The 17,622-nt window shown below is 41.6% G+C and overlaps 2 protein-coding genes across 6 annotated transcripts in view; both read left to right on the forward strand.

The window, feature by feature from the left end:
• The first annotated feature begins 5,101 nt into the window (after window positions 1-5,101).
• LOC135550101 (palmitoyltransferase ZDHHC3-like) lies at window positions 5,102-14,971 on the forward strand. Of its 3 annotated transcripts, none has more exons than XM_064980587.1 (7): window positions 5,102-5,187; window positions 8,870-9,204; window positions 9,609-9,733; window positions 10,580-10,676; window positions 11,042-11,123; window positions 11,561-11,691; window positions 12,009-14,971. In XM_064980587.1, the coding sequence occupies exons 2-7, from the start codon at window positions 8,899-8,901 to the stop codon at window positions 12,165-12,167; spliced, it is 900 nt and encodes a 299-aa protein (XP_064836659.1). In that variant the 5' UTR covers window positions 5,102-5,187; window positions 8,870-8,898; the 3' UTR covers window positions 12,168-14,971. The 3 variants fall into 3 exon arrangements, with proteins under 3 accessions (XP_064836659.1, XP_064836656.1, XP_064836658.1); XM_064980584.1 differs by lacking the exon at window positions 5,102-5,187 and adding an exon at window positions 5,254-5,353; XM_064980586.1 differs by lacking the exon at window positions 5,102-5,187 and adding an exon at window positions 5,846-5,937.
• Window positions 5,280-17,622, forward strand: part of LOC135550100 (oxysterol-binding protein-related protein 10-like) — a 114,106-nt gene continuing 101,763 nt past the window's right edge. The window contains exons 1-2 of one of the 3 annotated variants that reach the window (XM_064980582.1): window positions 5,280-5,353; window positions 15,727-15,767. The gene's annotated coding sequence lies outside the window, so the exon portion shown is untranslated. Of the gene's footprint in view, window positions 5,354-5,849; window positions 5,938-15,726; window positions 15,768-17,622 lie in introns of those variants that run through there. The other 2 variants (XM_064980581.1, XM_064980583.1) reach the window with 2 other exon arrangements.

The raw sequence follows: 17,622 nt of genomic DNA on the forward strand, positions 1-17,622 counted from the left end.
GGGACCAGAATAGTAAACAAACAAAAATTGTCCCCACAATGTTGAATACTATTTCTAGGGGGTTAAGGTTAGAATTAGGTATAGGGTTAGGAGCTCGGCTTAGTTTTAGGGTGAAGGTTAGCAGCTAGGGTTTGGTTTAGGGTTAAGGTTACGTTTTCAGGTTAAGGTTAGGTTAGGGTACAGGTTTAGGGGTTACGGGGAAAAAGGATTTTGGATGGGACTGAATTGTGTGCCCCCACTAGGTTAGTTGTACAAGACTGTGTGTGGGTGTGTGCGTGTAGTGTTCTCCGGTTTACAGCACCTGTATACATATACATTGCATTCACATAAACCAAATAAACTGTACATTCACACACACTTCATGAATTTCCTCTGAACAAAATTCCCCCAAAGGGTGTAATTGTGTAAACAACTTTGTGATGTGCTGATAAGGTTAAACCTTGATACAGCTCAACATTCAATGCTAATACGTTTGTTGGGGTGAGAGAGGACAGATGATATGATGAGGAGCGCAGGCGTCCTTTCTCACCTCTGTCATCTCAAAGATGCTCTCTGGGTCCAGGCTGCCTCCCACCTTCCTGACGCAGTTGACCGTCCCTTTGTGTGACAGAGATGATCAGGCTGACCACTGAACACACCTTCTACAGTGTGGCGTACACCACAAATAAAAGACAATGACTAAATTGACAAAACTCATAAAAGGAATGAAATAAACGAAAACGTGTTTCTCATACGGTTAGCATAGGTTGTGTACTCTGCAAACAATGTGTCCACTCCGACAATGAGAACCGGAAGACTGGAATAATAATACTGAATGCCTTCAAATAAATGACTTTATCCAAAGTAACAAACATTGTAGATTAGACATTCTAGGAATTAACGGTAAATGTACTACTGGTGATATGTAATTGGGAATTGAAATACACTAACAATCAAACGCAAACAATTCACTCAATGAAGTTATGAAACAATTAATAAGCGCAAATTGGCAGGAGAGAGCGCACTGGAGACGTGCAGCTGGGCGCATTGTCAATCCAACGTCTGCATTGGCCATGCAGCATTTATGATGATGTGGCCTTCGCAGAAGTCAGAGCATTCATATTTCTTGCTCTTCGCAGAGCTGTTGTCATATAAGTGAGTTTATGTTCATACAGGATGGCCTCTGAATGCCTCTGGAGGCTCAGCAATTGCGCCAAACCCTCCACATGGAGCCTCCCTCCTACCACATTTTTTGGATCAAGAATACATTGGTTTAAGCATAAATAGGCTTTTAGTCTAGGCCTGCGCAATTGATTAGTTTCCTGAGATGGGCGCAAAGCTCGACTAAAACAATCTAGGTTGACTAATTGGGGTCAGCCCTAACTGAATCATAATAATAAAGATAAAACTAATTATAATAAATACGAAAATACATACTTTAAAGTTTGAAAATTGCATCAATGCTGAATAGCGAGATGCAAACAGTCCATTTGGCCGTGACAACGTTCTTCTCATATTTGTCCACTACAATATTAAAACTTGTCCCCATGGATGACATTCCCCATGTCTGCTTCTTTTCACTATACTCGTTCACCTGTAACTTTGGTTTTACTTAAATGAAAAAGGCCTATATATATTCGCAATCAACTGCAGTGTAGGTAGGCCAAGGTTCATTTCACTCGCTCTCACCTCAGCAGCAGGCGTACGTGAGGTGAGCAGCCGGAACCAGTTTCAGCTATACGTTTTATTTAGTTGGAATTGGCTGACATAGATAACGAGCTCGCGCAGTTCTCATCACCTTACACATTAAATTAACAGAGGATGGGTCCAGTCGGTAAATCAATTTTAATTGCACATTCCCGAGGCCTGTGGCAATTATATTGAACAAAAAATATAAATGCAACTTGCAACACTTTCAAAGATATTACTGAGTTAGAGTTCATATAAGGAAATCAGTTAATATAAATAAATAAATTAGGCCCTAATCTATGGATGGGACTGGGAATACAGATATGCATCTGTTGGCCACAGATACCTCAAATTAAAAGGTAGGGGCATGGATCAGAAAACCAGCAGTATCTGGTGTGACCAATGTTTTCCTTCTGCAGCAAGACACATCTCAATCCCATAGAGTTGATCAGGCTGTTGATTGTGGCCTGTGGAATGTTGTCCCGCTCCTCTTCAATGGCTGTGCGAAGTTGCTGGATATTGGCTGTAACTGGAACGTGCTGTCGTAAACATTGAATCAGAGCATCCCAAACATGCTCAATGGGTGACATATCTGGTGAGTATGCAGGCCATGGAACCACTGGGAACAGTTTTAGCTTCCAGGAATTGTGTACAGACCTTGCGATATGGGGTTGTGAATTATCATGGTGGTGGATGAATGGCACGACAATTGGCCTCAAGATCTCATCACGGTATTTCTGTGCATTCAAATAGCCATTGATAAAATGCAACTGTGTTCGTTGTCCATAGTTTATGCCTGCCCATACCATAACCCCACTGCCACCATAGGGCACTCTGTTTACGTTGACATCAGCAGACCCCTTTGCAGTTGTGAAGCTGGTTGGACGTACTGCCAAATTCTCTAAAACAATGGAGGCGGCTTATGGTAGATTAATGAACATTGAATTATCTGGCAACAACTTTGGTAAACATTCTAGCAGTCCAGCATGCCATTGCACGTTCCCTCAAAACTTGAGACATCTGTGGCATTGTGTTGTGTGACAAAATAGCACATTTTAGAGTGGGCTTTTATTGTCCCCAGCACAAAGTGCACCTGTGTAATGATCATGCTGTTTAATCAGCTTCTTGATATGCCACACATGTCAGGTGGATGGATCATCTTAACAGAGGAGAAATGCACACTAACAAGATGTAAACAACTTTGTGCACAACATTTTAGAGAAATAAGCTTTTTGGGTATATGGAACATTTCAGGGATCTTTTATTTCAGCTCATGAAACATGGGACCAACACTTTACATATTGAGTTTATATTTTCGTTCAGTGTATATCAGACCCGGCCAAGACCTGAGACAAACGTCTGTATTTAGGAAGGATCCCGGGATCTCTGAATTTCAGGTCTGTTGGCCCGTGAAGACCTATACCTGGAAAAGAGTGACCTATGCCTAGCCAATCGGAATGTCATACCAGAGCAGATACTCTGGCAGCATACAGAAAGATAGAAGATTGTAACAGTCTAATCTAATGACAGTGTGGCAAACAAGGCAACATTGATCATTATGAAGTGTCCTGGATGTTGAAATAGGAGTGTGTTAGTGTAAACATTTGACATTTTAGTAATATAGCAGACACTCTTATTCAGAGTGACTTACAAATAGTGCATTCATCTTAAAATAGCTAGGCGAGAAAACAACATATCACAATCGTAGCAAGTACATTTTGTCTCAACAAAGTATTTATGTGTGGCTGAAAAGCTGAATCCACTCATTTGAAGGGGTGTCCACATACGTTTGTATATATAGTGTAATATAATTACAGGCAGGCGTACTATGGGGCTACTTGCACTCAAACCATGAAAAGGTCAAACCAGAGCGCAAGACGCAAAACATAATTTAATGCTGCAATATAATAACCTGTTTGTATTTCACCCATAAACATGGGCAATGACTTGACTTACTTTTGATATTACCCTAATAAAGTAAATACACTTTTGTGAAGATTTGGTGTGGTATGGCTATTATTAGGCTTAGCTACTGCAGGCCTATGAAGGCAGAGCGCACCGGAGCACCAACTGACTCAGGTTGAGCCTTGGGGTGAGGAAGAATGTTTTAGGTCTACCAGAGTTGCTTACAATGCTTATCTTTATAAAACAAAATCAACGAATTTGCCTCCTTCTGTACGCCTACATCTGTATAGCAGTAGTTGCCTATCTGACAAGGATAAAGAATGCATGCCGGGAACATAGCGCCGGCATATCTCTACCTTTCCATCCACCTCTCTAGGGTTAGGCCTAAACTTTTCTTCCTTTATATCCCTTTTTAAAATATCAATATCATGCAGTAGACGTCTAGGCCTATAGGCCTATTTGCATGCGATGCCCTAATGCATTTAACGCTCAAATCTCTAACATCTGAGGTGGACAATTACTGTTTAAGGAAAGTAAAAAACAAAACAATTTACTATAAAGTTTTTAATATGCTACACATCGAAACACAACAACGTTTTTTTGTTCTAGGCAGTTTAAAGGTCATGTAACTGTGGATAATTTTGCCAATATCGCTCGTTTATTGATGGCGCTGGCAACAACCCGTCTGAGATTTCTTTCTCTCTCTCTTTCTACTCTCAGGTCTGAACGGGTCTCTCGGATCTGAACTGACACGGGTCTGTTTGGGTCTATTTTCCCACGGGTCTTACTGTTCTCGGGTCCATTTGGAACTTTCCACACGCAAAAAAAAAATATATATATATATCGGTCAGGTGGAAAAGCCACGGATCCATTTCTGAATGGGTCCAACTTTTTGGACCTGTGAAGACCTCTTACTTTGAGGCCCCGTTGCGGTGTCAGTCACTCACAAGCACGACCACATAGAGCACCCAGCATTTTTCCCCAGGGAAATGCAAAGGCATTTCAGGTCCACACTGTATCTGTTGTTGAACAATTTGTACAGGGTGTTGCTCAACTCCACGCCCAGCTCATCACCACCCCGACCCCCAAACTCTGTTGTGGCATTGGCAGAGCTAGGATTGGGACAGGAAGAGGGCGATTAATCATAGATGACTCGATACAACACTTACCTCCAGAGTCCCTCATATTAGAATTATACTGTACTCGACCAGAAGCAGAAATGCACTCACCAATCAACAAAAAAACTCCATACATGCAGCCAGCTATACACTCCTATCCCCCATGGACTGGTTCATACATAAAAATGTATTCCTCAACTCGATTTAATGGCGAGAAAGCGGAGGAAATATGCGTACTTTCTTTGTAAAACACCACTTTCCACAACCGTGCTAGAGTGCCTAATGCCTAGGTAGCCCTCACCTGGAACAATTATTTCACGCAAAAAAATTAAACAGTAAACGTTTCTATAATGAATACACCCCTAGATGTTGTGTATTGCATTCAGCCAATCAGGTTGCAGTAGTCTGTTGTTTACCCCTGGCTGAATACAGGGCAGATCATCAGGAAGTAGCATTAGCCACTAGCATGGTGGTGAAAAAGTATTTCATAAAGAAAGTATGTATATTTTCCATGTTTTTTTACATTCCTTCTTGCAATTAAATCGAGTTAAGGAGGAAATCAATGCATTTGCATCCGGATTGGAGAATGTTTGATGTACGAACTGCTCCACTGGGGGATATGTATACACTATATAGACAGCTGCATGCGTTTGCTTTGGACGGTAAGATGAAACGACTCATATCGCCACCTGTCGGCCTTTAAACTATTAGTTACACTGCTATCCTAGGTCGGTTTTTAGTAGATTGGTAGAGATATATGTTCCTAGCAGAGGCAACAAAGATACTGTTAACTCAGGGGCAACCTCAGGTGTTTGGAACGCCAGAGAACCTTTGGAGCTCATAAATCTTGTGCACGGAAGGCAGGGCACTTCCTGTTTTTTTTTTTCCCTCCGTTTGTTCCTTGCTCGCCAAAGATCTTTCTAGATGAAGTAATATGAGGGAAACGGGCACCCACCCAACCAGGAGGTCTGCACGTATGGTAATTTCCATATGAATAACCGGAACATCGAAACCAAATGGTTTTGTAGTTTAACGATGGACTCGACACGTTAAGTGTGAATCGTGAGACACATCAAGGGGGTGTACTGCCAACTAACCCCACGCTACCAAGGATAACTAGTTACCTAACTATCTACAATCAACTACGACTTGCTGTTGTGAATGGTGTACCCTAGTTAACGTTAGTGTGCCAGACAATCAAAAAGAGGACTGTTCTCTGAAAATTCTTTCCTCGACCACGAAAGGGGTGAGTTGAAATTATCATGGTTGTTTCAAAACGTTACCTCGCTAGCTAAATAAATTAGCAAGCTTATTACTAGCTAAATCAAGCCACCAAATATGTGAAACAACGCTAATCCTTGGACCTACCTACCTAACTACACACAAATGCACTAGACTACACAGTGCCCCCCCCCCAATCCCCTGGTGTCTCCCACATACATTACAGTAAAGTAGCCTAGTGTCTGCCTACTACCTAGCTAGCTAGCATTAGATTCTGAATCTGACATAATCGAGATGATTTTCATGAGTATAGCTAGCTAATGAATCCATGTTACTTTGCAATTCTAGCTCAATAACGGTGATTGTGACTTGACGGGTTAATTTACAATTTGTATTCCATTTTGATCATTTTACTATTACTGTCAGTGGATTTTTTTGTTTGTTAGAAAAATCTCAATGAATAGATATGGTTGTAATACCGTCAATACCAGATCAATATCGCCATCTGCCGGCCTTTTGCTTAGGATTGCATCTCTTCAGCTGCAGAAAATCTTTCGTGTTTCTAGTGCGCCAGAGTAATGGTACTTATCTGCTTTGGGAATTCCATACTGAAAACTTTATACAAGGTTCTTGATACAACCATTTGCTGTTTATTGTTAATCGAAATACAACATTTTAACAATTTTAAACTAAGGACACGACTGATCATTGTGATCGACATAGCAAAGGCTTACTACGTTAAATCTAGACTATTAGATAAGACCCTAGACATGCTTATGTAAGTCAAGGAACTGCCAGCAGGTTTATTAACGTAAATCACACCAGCCTGTTAATTAACTGCTATTTCATCCTATTGAGCCACATCCCTCAAATCCCAGCTTTCACTCCCATTCTCCTGTGCTCTCTTCCTCTGTCTGCCGTCATTCCTCAGTTGTATTAATTACTGTTGGAGGCATCCAAGCAGCAGGGCGTCCTGCAGCCCCATAAATCATTTATTAAACAATCAGCTGTATAGCGCTCATACAGTATAGTGCTCACAATCCAATCTTCCATAATGGTTAATTGGTCCATTGAAGTTGTGTAGTGTCATATCTATTAGACATTGTTTATTGATACTGGAGTCTCGGTTGAATTCAGAGACTTGGGCTAAATGGGTGACTGTTGTCAAATACTGCCGTCTTGAACGGCAAAATAGAATGGCAGTTTTTTGTGAAAGGAGTTTCTGCTGTAAGACAAAGACGATACTATAGTCAATCAGTTTCTTCAGGATAACAGCAGCATGTCGTTCAGTGGTGGAGTTTATACACTCCCACTTCTAGTCAACCACAAAAGAGCTTTGATTTAGCAGATAATAGCTAATCGATGCTTGCCTCAGTGTTTTTCTTGAAAGTGCTTTTGCTTGTGTACAAATCCCGAAGCCGCTATAAGTGAATTCATTATGTAGCATCGTCCTTGGTAACAGATTGTCACTGGATTTATGCAGCGACCAGAGATGTTTATAGTACAACTTTTCTGTGAGGTTCCTGACTTATTGGGTTTCAATGAACAGTTTGTTCACTTTATGGGAGTGACACCCTCCGTCATCTCTCAACATTGATTCACCTACGGGTTGTTCTGATACAATATGCCCGATGTGGTTTATGGCCACTATACCACGGCTAAGGGCTGTTCTTAGGCACGACACAACACAGTATATACCACAAACCCTGAGGTACCTCATTGCTAATAATTAGAGCTGCAAAAAATAAATGTTTTGTCATACACGTGGTATACGGTCTGATATACCACGGCTGTCAGCCAATCAGCATTCAGGACTCGAACCACCCAGTTTATAAATCGTATGTCAACAACGTTTGGACATCGCCCAACACTGTCATTGGTACCTCATTGTTTTTTAAAATGTTGATTTAACTGACTAGCCTAGTTAAATAAAGGTTAAAAAATTCTTATTTTACAATGACGGCCTACCCCGGCTAAACGCTCCCCTAACGCAGACGACGCTGTTAAGGATGCCCGAATAGTGGGCTTTCACAAACATGATATAAAAAACGGGTTTGGCAGGAATATGTCAGTTGCATCAGGGTTCCCCGTAAGCCGATTTGGCTAAAACTCAATTAAGCTAGTATGGCTAATCATAGAAGTGAGATTACACAGAAAATACCAGTGAATTGGCCATGTGGATAGATGAAAGCCACTGTGCTTCTACATCTGCATTGCTTGCACTTTGGGGTTTTATGCTGGTATCTGTATGAGCACTTTGTGACAAATGCTGATGTAAAAAAGAGCTTTATAAAACACATTTGATTGATTTTAATACATTTGAAAGGCAGTGGTGTTTATTTTAGGAATACTCAGCTGTTTTTAACTTGTAAGGCTGTTTCTTAATATGTTTGGACATATAGGCAATTTTTATTACCCTGACTTCCTGTTTCTAGTGAATGTGGGCCAAAACTGACCACAGGGACATTTTGACCAGGGTAATTGAATTAAAGACTTTAGAATATTTAAACAGACTTCAAACTCTAACCCGCCATCTCTTCCCTCACTCCCTTTGTCGGTTATCGTCTGTTTGCACAGACCATTGATTTGCATGTCAAAGCTGATACATCGCCACGGTTCAGATAAGATTAGATTAAAAGACGGCACATTATCTAGGTGTCTAGCCTTTTCATTTTTTATTTTTTTTACAGTCCACAACACCACGTTCAAACGTAACAGAAAAGAGACCACATTCCAACAATACTGTCTGCACAGACAATGAAACATTGACGCCTCACTTCCTTCTCTCTTCTCTATACACCTGTAGTTTGTCACTTCCTCCTCTATATATTTACACTACAACGACAGCTCATACCAACGACACAGGAAATGCGATGCAACATTGGCACGTCAGACATCACTTCATTGACACACCTGTATCTGTAGCCTAACCGTCCCAAACCCTTCTCTCCCCGCAGCATGCGGCGAGAGCTGCGGCCGCTCTAGAATGAGAAAGAGCCCGGCAAACCGTTGCAGGGACATCGAGAGGCAAGCCGGCTACCTGCAGCCCGAGCACTGCGCCCCTCCCCCAACCCTCCCCCACTCCGACACCATGTGGTTCATCCGCGACTGCTGCGGCATCGTATGCGGCATCATCACCTGGTGCCTGGTGTTCTATGCCGAGTTCGTGGTGCTCTTCGTCGTGCTGCTGCCTGCCAAGAACCTGCTCTATAGTCTAATCAACGGTGCACTGTTCAGTGTCCTCGCCTTCCTCGCCCTGGCCTCACACGCCCGGGCCATGTGCACAGACCCGGTTAGTCTGGCTATCTCTGTCTGTCAGTGATTCTGTAGCTTTGTTCCAATTGTCTCTCCTTCCCCCAAAAGTGTGCACTTGTTCACGTCCCTTCACTGATTTAAAAGGAAATGACTGGAATTAAAAACATATGGTGGACATTCCCACTAGCCCATGCCTCCACCAATCCAATGCTTTTAGATTTGTGGGCAATAGTGAACGAGTGCATACTTCAAGAGAAAGGAGATGTTGTTGAGACTCACCCAAGTGAGTGGGGATTCAGGCGAAAACTGTCAAATGTTGAGCTTTCAATCTTGAAATAAGTTGTCTTCCCAACAGAACCTGCTTGTAGAGAACTTTGAAACTGTGTATTGGTTTTCAGATATGATTGAATGCCCCTGTCCTAACCCGTGCCTCTCTCCCAGGGTGCGGTACCTAAAGGGAACGCGACCAAGGAGTTTATCGAGAGCCTGCAGCTCAAGCCCGGTCAGGTGGTCTACAAATGTCCCAAGTGTTGCAGTATCAAGCCCGACAGAGCTCACCACTGCAGGTTCTGTACAGGACTGGTCTAGAGAGCCCTGTCCTAATTCCACTTGTTTTCTTCAAATGTTCTTTCCCACCAATGTTGTTCAGCCTCAGTCCTGCTGCATTACCTATACCCACTAGATGGCTAAGAAGGAGTTCCCTGGACTTTGAAGTGCTTTGAACCTAGTTTCAAGGGATGGAACTGGCTAAAAACAAAGTTGAATTAGGAAAAAGGAGCAACACTTGGTATTTATATTTGATCAAAATAATGTCAATTGATGTGACGTACAGGATGGTATCATGATATTTATACTATACACTTGTTCCACCTTCGGAGAATGCCATGGTATCAGAGCACCTCTATTTAAGCATATTGCAGCCTTTGCAGCTCCATAGGGCAGATGATTGATCGATTGATGATGTCTCAGGGCCTAGTTGAGATATCTGAGGGTAGCAGACTGACAATATACGTCCCATGACTCCCTTGTGTGATGGAGAGTACTGTCCAGCTTAGAGGTTATTCCCATCTCTCACCTCCAATGTATACATGGTGTTTGTCCCAAATGGAAGCCTATTCCCTATATAGGGCTCTGGTCAACAGTAGAGCACTATATAGGGAATAGAGTGCCATTTGGGATGCAGACAGTGTGTACCGTGCAACTAGGAGTGGTGTGGGTCTCTCCCCTCTCTCTCTGCTGCGTTGGTGTGTGTTTTGAGTTGACTGATAATTAACTATGCATTCTGGCTGGTCTTCATGCACCCAGAAGGAGCAGCGTGTGTAGGTCACGGCTTGGACCATATTTCCAGGCCTCTTCTGTATGTGGCTATACCCTGCTTTCATGTCATCTCCTCGTGTGCGTGCTCCTCGCAGTGTGTGTAAACGCTGTATCAAGAAGATGGACCACCATTGCCCATGGGTAAACAACTGCGTAGGAGAGAAGAACCAGAAATTCTTTGTGCTTTTCACAGTGAGTGTGTAGCCTCGAGCGACTCCGACATGGTGCGATTACTCAAAACATACATTCACTCCACGCCGTTGTTCACTCACTCACATGAGATGTAGCCTCGAGCGACTCCGACTTCCATTCACTACACGCCGTTATTCACTCACTCAGATGAGATGTTGCTGGTGTCCAAGCATTCAAACCTTTTAGTTAACGCTGACTAATTCAACTATTCATCTCCTCCTACAAAACCTGTTAACTTTCCCTCACATTCACCAATACATCACATTATTCAAAATCTTGACAAAATAAGAGTTGCATTTTCAAAATAAGAGTACTGCACGGTTAAATAATGTAATGCTACTATGATATTCTTTGTCTCCCTTCAGATGTACATTGCACTGATATCCCTCCATGCCCTGGTCATGGTTGCCTTTCATTTTATCTTCTGCTTTGAGTCGGACTGGACGAGTGAGTACCATGCTGTTTTCTGCTATGTATTAGCATGCTATGCCTAATCCACCATACTGTTCTTAACTTTGCGTGGCAAGTTTGCAACAGAGAAACACATTTAATGGATTTGGTGTTGTGGTTTTCATTTGTAACTATTTATTTCCATTTCTTCAAGTGTCATGTTGTTTTCCTCTCCAGTACCCAGATTTCACATCCTTTCACATCCTTTGATTGGCTCACTTTGTTAGAGCATGACTTAATTGGTCAATTTACCTGATACATACAAGATTTCAACTTTTGGCTCACCTTTCCTGCCCCCCGAGTCCTAAGATAATACTTACCCGATGAGAGGGAATCCAGCCCACCTGTCCTCAGCTTCCAGACCATCAGTGCCCTCCAGTTTAAACCTTTATCTCCCTTCTCTTCTCCTCCCTCCCTCCCTCGGCCCTCCCAAGAGTGCAGTACATTCTCTCCTCCAGCGACCGTCATCCTCCTCATCCTCCTCTGCTTTGAGGGACTCCTCTTTCTCATTTTTACCTCAGTGATGTTTGGGACCCAGGTCCATTCCATCTGTGCCGATGAGACGGTAAGTGAACTGAACACCACCACCAGCATCCCTTTGCTCCCATTCACTCCCTCACTCGATGCTCCTCTCTACCTTCTTAACTGTCGCTGTTTAGCAGGGTTGGGGATCAATTTCGATTCAGGAAGTAAACTGGAATTAGAATTTCAGTTGACTTCCTGAGTTTAAATGGAATTGACCCCAACCCTGCTGCTTAGTGCTTAGATTCATATTGCCTGTAGCTTCATGAGGGTCTTAAGAGAACTGTCCCAAAGAAGTATACGGTAAATAGCCAGGATTATGTGGCTGACGTTTTGCATGTTTTTGAATCTTATCTACAGGGCATAGAGCAGTTGAAAAAGGAGGAGAGGAGATGGGCTAAAAGGACAAAGTGGATGAACATGAGGGTGGTATTTGGCCATCCGTTCTCTATAGCCTGGCTAAGTCCCTTTGCAACACCTGACCACGGGAAGGCAGACTATTACCAGTACGTTGTCTGAGACGGGAAGCCATGCTCCAGCACTCGTGCTACCAGCTTGTCTTTCAGGGTGCGGACTGATGACGCGTACGGGGCGATAGTCTTCCCACCGCCTGGCTTCATTCACTAAGCACGAACTCTTATGACCCTTTTTCTTCTTTTCTGTTTTTGGTCATTTTTCTTCTTTGTGAGAGAAATATTTTTTTCTGCTTGTTTTGAATACCTGCCACACATTTGGATATCTGTATGAAGTAATATCTATTTCCCTTCTGTTTACGATCACTGCCAAGCCCTACAAAACCATGAACTGTAAAATGCCCCTCTGCTTTTCTCACGTTTACCATTGAAGAAAGCACTTACTGATGTAACCTGGCCAGAGCCTGTATCTGAGCTGGCTAAAAACTGGGCTTTGCCTTTGGGATAGAAACGGAAATGGAAATACTCTTAAACCCAAGTATTTCCTGTATTTGGTCATTTCCTGTTTAAGGACTAGGCCTAAACAAAGCAAACGCATGAGCTGAATTCATATTGTTTTCGTCCGCTGAAAAGCCAATCAGTTCCGAAAGGCAGATTTTGTCTTCCAATGTAGCAGTACCTCTGCCTTTCCATAATGTAGCCTGCGCCACACTGTTGGAGTACTAATGGCCCACAAGGCATTACGTTTGCGGTTTAGAACAGCCAAATCTTTTCCTGCAAGCTGCAGATTCTTTGCCTTATAAGACAAGGTTACAAAAATCTCTTTACCCAATTGCAATTAAGTTGAATACGGTATTTGCTTCCTGTCACTGGCTATTAGTCCTGTCTATGTGCAGGACGGGTCCCATCCAAAAGGACAGACTGGAGATGAGATTGGGAACAACAATGGATTGAAAGTCCAACTGTGGAACCGGCTGGTGGCCGTGGATGGTTCTGTTCCACTGTGTGGCATGATGTCTTACTGGTTGGTGTATGTGACAACCTTTTCTATAGAAAAATGATCACGATGCCCTCTGAGATTTTTCAATTGGTCACCCAATAACTAAACTGGTCAATGAAATGTACATATTTTAATTTAAAAAAAAATTTTTTAACAGAAGCATGCACCTAAGTGTAATTCCCTGTGTTCACTTAATGGAATTTGTAAATGTCATGTTAAAAAAACAGGTTATCGGCTTGACATTCTGTTTATGAATCTGGCACAGTTAAGCTTTGTGGAGCAAACATTGGTGACATAATTTAGGCCAGTGGAACATGTGCATTGAAGACTGAAAGACCATACTGCCTGGAAGGAGACTTTTTTTTTTTTAAGTCACCATTGTGTACAATGCTAGCTAATTCAAACTTAGACATAGACCTGTCTCCTAGATACATAGCAGTCGAAGTAGATTGTTTGCAATCGATGCCTAATTGCCCCGAGGCAATCAAGAGAAAATTATAACACAATCAATTGTGTTCACGAGCCTTACTATAGAAAGAACATGTTTCCTAATATAGTCCACTACTTTTGACCAGGCCCACAGGGCTGTACTCAAAAGTAATGTACTGTGTAGGGAATAGAGTGCCATTTGAGACACAGCTTAATTTATGTGGAATATATTTGCTGACATATTCTCTGGTTTTACGACCCACACTTTATGAACACAATGGTTATGTATTCATCAAACTAAATTGTTTGCTAATTAAATTCAGAATACAGAGTGCATTGGCAAGGCATGGATAGCATTTGAAGTGTGCATGGACCACGTTTGTAGATTTTTGTGCTATATTATAAAGAATCAATTAAGATTGAATGTAATGCTACTTTTAGTGACTTGTATTGTGAAAGTCACCTTTTCTAAGTAGTTTCTTTTTTACCGAATGGGTGAATTTTTAAAGTTTAAGACGCTTCAATCAAATCTACTACTGTCTCTTTCTGATTTGATGCCCATTTTTTATTTTAAAGTGGTACACTCTAAACTACCTACATCTCAATACTGCCCTCTCCTGCTTGAACTGATGAACCCTTATTATCTCTATGTAGTGACTTTCACATCAAATACTGTGATTTTTAAAAGTTGACTATCTTATCAGAATGAATGCTTCTCCAACCAGACTGATTTATTTTATATTTAAAATGTGCTTTTGCAGCTCATTCCAGTTTGCCTTTCCAACTAATTATCAGCTGATCATATACAATATCAGTATGCCTCACAGGCATGTATTAATAATTTGTAGATCTGTGTACTGGAGTGGGAAGTTCTTGAATCTGATTCATGTCCGTCTGTGCCAGAGTCTCTTTGAGGAGAGACGGGTGTAATAAGGGTATACGAGGTTCCTTAGGAAGAGGCTGGTTTAAAGCTCATGTTACCCTAGCCCCTTTCATTACATTAAAGGTGGACTCCGCCATATGACAGAGATGCACAAAGTAAACCGCATAGTGGGTCAATTTCTGCAACAACTAAGCTCGTTGGAAGAGCGAGGCTAAACTCCATACTGCTGCGAAACCATGTACAGCTACTGTGTGAGAGTGAAGTTTTGCATCTCACTCATCGCAATATCTGTGGTGCTGCTTGTGGCAATGTCAATTTGCTCAGTCTACCCTTTTAATTACTATCAATCAGATCAGAAGCGCTAAGACCGTGTCCTACTCGTTAACACAGGATATGCTGGGAAGTTGTCAAATCTATTCTGTTCTGACAAAGGGACTGGTATTCTCTCATGTCTCTATTTATACACTTTTTAAACACACACACTTGCTGTGAATAGATAATTCCCCATGTGCATCTCTTTGAAATGTTTATCTGAATGCAAAAGTTTAAGTTACTTTCATATGGAAATTATTTACAATAAATGTTTTGTTTTTTCAAATATGGTCATCCGTCTGTCAACATTAATTTGTCTTAAAGGGATTGTTCACTCAATGTTTTTTAGTAGATAAAGTGAGAGTTTGAGTGAACTATTCCATTTAAGACTGTATCCAGGTAGACACTATACTGTATCTGTGGAATCAGGAGTGTCTTGTTGCATTCTGAATGACCTTTTATGTTTTCATGGGTCTATTCTCTGTACAGTTTCAATTTATTGTATGCTTTACTTGGTATGCTAATAGCACACTGGCCTTTGTCAGAGTCAATTTATTAGCTAATCTGAGAAGTTTACTGGACTGTAATCTTAAATGCTGCCTGGATGTGGATCTCTTTCCATTGATGGTTGTTTAATTTTAGATCAACATAAGTTCACTTTCCTAGATGAGGTTTATTCAACATTGTGTGCCATCAAATTGAAAATATTGACACTTACAAATGTTAGTTTAAAATAGGTTGTTAGACTAGATATGGTTTATAAAAAAGAGATTTAGGTCTGCCCAAACACCTGTTTCTCTCTGCATCTGTTGTCCAAGAAATTATGACAGTTTGTCACACACAGACACAGCAGCAGTATGTGCAATCTAATTCTATTGGCTAACAACCATTTTCTGAGACTTCCTCACTTATCATACACAATTTCATAAGAGCCAAGCAACATATTCAAAGGATGGGGAGGTGGCTTGTCCAAGTAACCATTTCAAGGATTCTTAATAATACATTTTTATTTATAATACATTCCCTTTTTTCCTCCTGTAGGGCCCCCATGCTGCACTAATCAGGAACACAGAGTTTATCAGGTCAGTCATATGCACCTCCCAAACTAATCTCTACAGTTTATAATATCCATATCTACAGTATACTCGTTCAAACAAATGTGACCCATTCAGGGGCTGGCGAACAAAACGAGTTTCATGTAACTACTATTCTAATGCATTTGATTCCTCTTGCCCTCGATGACGGTGGCGTCACAGGTAAATGTTTATCTGACTTGAGAACACAGAAATGTTCGGCACCAATTTCTCCCGTCCTGATTCAATAGCATAGATAGTCACATTGCCAGGGAAGTAGATTACATTACACACACAACCTGCAGTCTAATGTACTGCAACTGGAAGGAGAACAGATTTCATAGTGTGCGTTCTTTTGCATTTATACAGACACATCATCATCGTCTAATAGATACAGTCAGGTTACAGGTAGCTACTATTAGTTGTTGCATGCATTTGATATGTATAAAAAAAAACCCAGCAAAGTTTGATCGTGTTGTAAAGTCAAACTCCTGTCTACAGTAACGTTTGTTGTCGGTATTACGCACAAAGCCCATTTCCACAATAGCACATCACAGTGTTAAGGAATGTCTGGGAAGTACACTGTTGGAGTACAAACATGCTAGTTATAGAACACCACTTTCTGTAGTTTGGTTTGAAAACCCCACAGCAACGTTTGACCTTTTGGAAGTGTTGGAAGATGCAGAGGGAGGGACTGTGCTACGGGATGGTTCCCTTACCGAGGATATACTCAAACGGGGTTTAATTGCAATGGAAAACTAGGATGGACATTATACGTGACACAGGTCTACAGCTGAAACACAAAAGCTGGTGGCACTCAATTAAAAGGCCAGACATTGGAGTAACTGTTGTTTGGACACCATATTAAGTCAGAATTAAGTCAAATTAATTCCCTTCTGCCAAAGGGAATAAGCGATAGTTCACTCCAACATTTAAGTTGAGGTCAGACGTGGGCTAATGTCAAGAAGTCCAGGCCGTCTACTGTGTAGATCCAGCTCTGTACCGCAATTCCAAATGAATTGGAAATGATTTGGAAAGACAGGCACCCTCTAAAAATTATTAAGTTAGACGGTGCCTATCCTTTCCATTCATTGGAGTTAGTCTCATCTCGACATTAGACCACTTTTGAGGTTTGAAAATGTCTTACATATTTGGATTTTGGAGTGAACTAAACCGTATCACTTTACAGGCAGCTGAGAAGGTCACTAGTATTTTTTCGGGACACTTTAGCAGTTTGACTTTACATTGCATTGACAGAGCCCTGCTGTGGTTACAGTGGATACCAGGCAGGATCAACATATTTGTGTACTTTGGTTCAACTTACTTGGGTTTAGACCTTGTTAGGAACTTTCTTTTAGACCTTTGCTATAAAAAAGGCAGGCAAGGCCAAACCTCCTCAGAATCCACAAAACATGTGTGAGGTTCAAGCCCTTAATATATTTGGCTATAAACATGACACAACACAAGTTCCTATCAAGGCCATGAAGTGTATTCTCTGAGCCACGTCATGTGTGATGCTGTAGTAAGCGATGAGAATATCTATGTGTTTGCTGTATTTGCGCATGTCTAGCAGTAGCAGCATTTGTGAGACTTATCACTTCGGGTTCACGCATCACCTTGAGCATGCAATGATGCAATGTTGGTGTGGAAGTCTACAGCGCGTGTCATCTTAGGATAGGTGAGCAAAATGAAAGCTTTTGTGATCTGAAGCGGAGAGTGCAAGCATGGTGAAGAATCGATGGCAAGCACACATTGCTGAGGATGTCAAAGTGTTTCAAACAATAAATCAGTCTATGTTCCTTACATGGTATGTTTTGACAGTGCTTTCCCTTCCAAAGTTGCCCTGGCTGCCGTTCACCCGAGA

The sequence above is a fragment of the Oncorhynchus masou genome, chromosome 12 (genome assembly GCF_036934945.1).
Source record: "Oncorhynchus masou masou isolate Uvic2021 chromosome 12, UVic_Omas_1.1, whole genome shotgun sequence".
NCBI lineage: Eukaryota > Metazoa > Chordata > Actinopteri > Salmoniformes > Salmonidae > Oncorhynchus > Oncorhynchus masou.

Bases quoted from the DNA above. Each gene is read 5' to 3' on its own strand.
- LOC135550101 (XM_064980584.1), top strand. From the start codon at position 5,254: ATGCATTTGCATCCGGATTGGAGAATGTTTGATGTACGAACTGCTCCA. The intron at 5,354-8,869 runs GTAAGATGAAAC...CTCTCCCCGCAG, and splicing joins GCATGCGTTTGCTTTGGACG to CATGCGGCGAGAGCTGCGGC. The intron at 9,205-9,608 runs GTTAGTCTGGCT...CCTCTCTCCCAG, and splicing joins GGGCCATGTGCACAGACCCG to GGTGCGGTACCTAAAGGGAA.